The sequence below is a fragment of the Hippocampus comes genome, unplaced genomic scaffold, assembly GCF_001891065.2.
Source record: "Hippocampus comes isolate QL1 unplaced genomic scaffold, H_comes_QL1_v1.1 scaffold307, whole genome shotgun sequence".
NCBI lineage: Eukaryota > Metazoa > Chordata > Actinopteri > Syngnathiformes > Syngnathidae > Hippocampus > Hippocampus comes.
This window is the reverse complement of record NW_017805337.1, coordinates 202508-207342: the sequence shown is the minus strand read 5'-3', so window position 1 is coordinate 207342 and position 4835 is coordinate 202508. Positions and strand designations below refer to the sequence as shown.

The following is a 4835-nucleotide window of genomic DNA, read 5'->3' as shown; positions in this document are numbered from 1 at the left end:
GCCGCCAATCGAGGGGGGGTCCCCGCTAACTTCCAGCCTAGCCAGTGCTACCTCAACAACCAGACGGACAACCAGCGCCACCCGCCGGCCGTTGTAGAAGGTACGGCAGGGATCGATTGACCCGCCAGTTGAATTGCTCAAGGAGCGTGCTCGCAAAGCGGAAGCGGCTAGGAAATAACGTCAATCCAAATAATGATGGCGAGGACGGCAGTCGAGGGGAGAGAGGGGGGCAGCACTTCCCTGAGTTCTATCGTCAAGTTGGAGAAATAGCGGCGTCCCATTGCCAAAAGTCATGCCTTCAAAATAAAAGCGCGCTTTGACCACACTTTTGTTTGGCCAGATGTTGGTCTGTGGAGCAGCCGCACTCAATTCTGTGCTTCGTGCGGTGTGACTGCCGAGTATGCCGCCCCGCCATGTGGCTTCAGGAAGTGTGCCCAAACTCTTTTTGTACTATGTACTTTTGTTTTGAAGGTCTGACTTTCGACAGGAGGTTACACAGAGTTGCCGTCAGTAAAAATAATGACTTCATCCCCGCGACCCAATGTAAGAAACGGGTACCTCAATCGGACCAATAAACGGACAAAAACGAGGTTCCACTCTTGAGTCGTCTGTTGCGGGCGGGGGTCTGGAAAGTAACCCCCACTGGCAGATGCGAGATTACCGCACGGCTGACTTTCCGCCGCTCGGTGAAAAAGTGGTGACGCTCTTGCGGCTTGCTGGTGCGCAGAGCCGGTGGTGGTGGAGGTGATGTTCAGGAACCCTCTGAAGGTTCCCCTGGCACTCTCCCGCCTCTCGCTGCTCTGGAAGTTCGCGCACGACGGCCACGGCACCGACGGCGGGGAGGATGCCGGAGAAGAACTCGTCAACAACGGGGACGCCTCGGAGCAGGAGGTGGGCATGCCTTTATCCTCACGCGACGCCTTTTCCAGGACAAGATGTTTGTTTCGTGTCTATTTGCGTGTTGGGCTGCATCTTTGTGTTTTTCTGCCTTGTTTGTTTCTTCCTGTGTATGTACTTGACTGTGCTAGTTTGACTCCTTGTATTTGCTTGTTTCCTCTTTTTGTTTGTATTTTTGTATGCGCGTAGTATGTGTTGCTTTTATGCCTTTGCCTACGTTTGTTTTTGTGTTTCTGTGGAGGTGTTTTTTTGTTTTGTTTGTACTATATTTTAGTTTTCTGGTTGGTTAGGCGCATTTATACCAGTTCGTGTGATGGACTGTTTGGCCGCGTTTGCCTTTCCAGACGACGCAGAGAGACGACCTGGTCACCACCGAGACCATCCTGGACTTTCACTTGGCTCCTGAGGAAACCAAAACGGTGAGTGGACGGACGCCACCCGCTTTGCAGCATTAGTATCTCGGACAAAATCTTGAACGGTGATTTTCATTGTTCGCATCTTGAAGATGACGGTCTTGCGTTCAAAACACCAGATATCTTCAGTCGCGTCATCTGTAGCATTTGTGTACGAAACATCTTGAAGATAGCAATCACTGTTAGCTCCTCGAACATGCGACTCTTGCCGAACTCCAGCATATCACATGGTTTGCGACGTCTGACCTCAGGCTCGGCTCAGGCTTCTGCCGCACCGGACGGGCTGCCTGAGTATCACGGGCGTGGTCTACGACCTGGCCGCCGCGTCCTCGCCGGAGACGCCCGACGACGACGGTAACCCGAGCCGGCCCGGCCTAACCCTTGCCCTCCGTCAGTTACCTGACGCCCGGCGCGCCGCTCCTCTCGCAGGGCTGCAGAAGGCCGAGCCCGTGGTCGTCAGTGGGAAACAGGACCTGAAGATTCGAGGCCCGCGACTCAATCACACCAAAGAGGACAAAATGTTTGTGCGCTACGGACCCGACCGGCGCTTAGAGCCCATCATCACGCCGCCTATGCCCCTTATGGAGGTAATTTGTCTGCACGCGTGGACAATAAAAAGGACTGGTCGCCAGCCACCGTGACGTGTCCCGCCTTTTGTGGGCGTCAGGTGTTCTTCCTGCAGTTCCCGACGGCCCTGCTGTGCGGCGAGATCCGTAAAGCGTACGTGGAGTTCTGCAACGTGAGCGACGTGTCCCTATGCGGCCTCCGCGTGGCGTCCACTCACCCCGACTTCTTCACCTTTGGGAGCCCGTCGGCCGGCACGCCGCTCAGCCCCGCCTCGGCCGAGAACTGCTCGGCCTACAAAACCCTGGCGGCGGCGCCCGGGTCCGCGGCGGCCCGTGAGACGCTGGTGTCGGCCGATGACTTCGGGCCTGCGTCGGACGTGGTGGACATCCCCGTCAGCGGCGCCCTGCAGCCGGGACAGTCCGCGCAGCTTCCCCTCTGGCTGCGAGGACCTGACCAGGAAGGAGTCCACGAGATCAACTTCCTCTTCTACTATGAAAGCCCCGAGAAAGGAACCAAGATCAGGTAGAGACCGCACGTTGGCGTTTGCACCCGGCACCTCGGTTGATAATTGACATTCATCTGTGGACTGTCTGCCTCCACACTTTGTCACCTCTCGCTGACTGCACTTGAATTATTCGAGTCGCATCGCGACCTCCCTTTCCTTTTGTTCTGGCATTCCCCACGGCTCCATCCTTGGTCCCATTCTGTCCTTAACTCATTGACCCCGGTGGACGTTTGGTCGTCAACTGTTTTCTGCCAAGTGTGACTTTCAACACGTCGGCGTGGAAGAAGGTCTCATTGGGCCCTTGTCTGTCAAATTCAGGTTTACAAACCACAGAGCTGACGAACAGGGGCCAGTAAATGGCGAATAAACTCTACAAAATGCAACTAGAATTCGTCTGGTCCAGTCCAATCTCGTGAGGCCTAAATTGTTCACCTCATAACTCTGTCCGTGCGCACTCGATTCAATTCTTTGCGCCCTCCCCCTTGCGTTTTTTTCCCCAAAGGCTCTATCCTTGGTCTACTTTTGAAACATTGACCTCTTTTTTTTGTTTGTTTCTTATTTGGTTGTCTTTGGCCTGTATTATTTCTTCAGTCAAAAGTGGTAGTAGTGGTGGTGGTGGTGATGATGATGATGATGAGTGCACGGCGCTCTTTCTCCTCAGCCACCGGGTCGTTCGCCACTCGGTGTTCATCTGCGCCAGTCGCTCGCTCAGCGTTCAGGCTTCAGCCCGTGCCAGCACCACACCACCTCAGCGAGGACCTGATCAGGATGGCGGCGGCACCCTGGTCTTCATCGACGTGGAGAACATCAATACGGTGAGCGTCCCGGCCCGCGGCGCTCGGGCTTGGCTCACCCCGCGATCCCGCCGCTCACATCCGGGTTTCTTTGGCCTCTCAGAGCGAAGCTGGCGTGCGCGAGTTCCACATTGTCCAAGTGTCCAGCGGCAGCCGGAACTGGAGCCTCAGCAAGTGCGTCAACCCGGCCAAGGAGAAAGGTAGGAAGTGGCGGCTGGCGCCCGCGCGCTCGTCACAACGCCGACTGGCTAATGTTGAGCAGACAGCTGCTAACTCGAAACCAGGGTCAGCAAAACTCAGGTCCCCGAGGCCCCCCATCCTCCCGTGTTTTACACGTTTCCCTCGTCCAACACGCCCGATTCAAATGACGAGCTGACCATCTCAACGCTCATTCACTGACGCCCGCCTCAGCAGCAGGCCAGGCCCCGCCTTCGACAGCCACACGCAAGTCAGTCACGGTGTGGAAAGTGAGAATGACGACTCCAAGTGGATATTACTCATCATAATAATACCTGCACCTCGCTCGGGTTCACATTTTGATGTTGGATACTCGAAAACCACATTTGGTTTGGCTAATTGGTAGAATAAGCCATTTGAAAAAAAGTGTCGGGGTGCTGCTGTGTGCGCGCACGCGCGCTCTGATATCACTTCCTGGTTTATGTGCACATTGATATCCTGTACATTTCTACACGTAGTTCTAAACATTGGCTTAGGTTTAAATGCTTGTTAGCATACATGTTAAGGTTTGGGTTGAATGCAATTCTCTGGTAGATTTGGTCAACATGTTGGGCAGCTTTGTGTATTCTTAACTTTTTCACCCTTCAGACTGCAAAGTGAGCAGCAGAGAACGAGCCAAGCTTTGTTTCAGAGCCACGCCGTGCAAACCTCACCAAGGTGCGTCGCCGCCGCCACCATGCGCGAGACCGACAACACGCTTGGGTCATTTGACTGTTTCTTATGTTTGTGTCTGAAGCCACCTCGGAGGACGCCGACATGTTCACTTTTGCGGACGTTCACCTGGGCGGCGAGCGGGTATGCATGCCGACTTTGGTGCACGTACACGCAACTCCGTTTAGCCTGCCGGCGTAGGGTCCACACTTGCCCACGAAGTTGGCCGCCTGGCCCGTCAATCCAGATGGAATGCAAAACGTCATTTGAACGCTAAACGCTGTTGCAGATCGTCAGTTCGGCCACGCCATGCGGCGACTTTTTCTTCCGCTGCCGTCGGACATCCGAGTCTCGGCGAGCCGACGCCTGCCCCTCTGGGCCGAGGACGCCGTCGGGCGCCAGGAACCCCAGCCCGGACGCGAGCAAGGACCTGCTCCGCGCGGTCGACGAGTGCGACCGGCTGGACCTCGACATCATCGTCATCTGGAAGGTCAACTCATCTGTGCTTGTGTGCGCGCGCGTGTCTGTTAATGTGTGCGCTTGTACGAATGAACATGTTGTTCGTGTTTGTTTGTCATCTTTTTTTGTTGTTGATGTCGAGTGTGTGCGTGCAGGCGTACGTGGTGGAGGACAACAAGCAGCTGATCCTGGAAGGTCAACTCCACGTGGCGCTGCAGGCTGTGGGGAAGGAAGCCACTTCGCTCGCGCCAAAACAGGTGACATCTTTTGATGACTCCCCCCCCCCCCCCTCCTCTCTCTTCATACATTCCT

General features: G+C 55.3%; 1 protein-coding gene and 1 long non-coding RNA gene across 6 annotated transcripts in view; one reads left to right on the top strand and one right to left on the bottom strand.

The window, feature by feature from the left end:
* Positions 1–4835, top strand: part of trappc8 (trafficking protein particle complex subunit 8) — a 24226-nt gene that overhangs the window by 17800 nt on the left and 1591 nt on the right. For 2 of the 5 annotated variants that reach the window (XM_019871756.1, XM_019871753.1), the window contains 12 exons: positions 19–100; positions 728–922; positions 1128–1138; positions 1242–1316; positions 1562–1897; positions 1978–2399; positions 3044–3197; positions 3280–3376; positions 4002–4070; positions 4150–4208; positions 4354–4554; positions 4679–4780. In XM_019871756.1, the coding sequence (XP_019727315.1) occupies positions 19–100; positions 728–922; positions 1128–1138; positions 1242–1316; positions 1562–1897; positions 1978–2399; positions 3044–3197; positions 3280–3376; positions 4002–4070; positions 4150–4208; positions 4354–4554; positions 4679–4780 (1803 nt within the window). The remainder of the gene's footprint in view (positions 1–18; positions 101–727; positions 923–1127; positions 1139–1241; positions 1317–1561; positions 1898–1977; positions 2400–3043; positions 3198–3279; positions 3377–4001; positions 4071–4149; positions 4209–4353; positions 4555–4678; positions 4781–4835) is intronic. The other 3 variants (XM_019871755.1, XM_019871757.1, XM_019871754.1) reach the window with 3 other exon arrangements.
* On the bottom strand, positions 3383–4064 carry LOC109516932 (uncharacterized). Its single transcript, XR_002168452.1, has 3 exons — positions 3825–4064; positions 3695–3698; positions 3383–3563 (listed from the first exon to the last, which is right to left on the bottom strand). It is a non-coding gene; the product is annotated as an uncharacterized LOC109516932 (long non-coding RNA).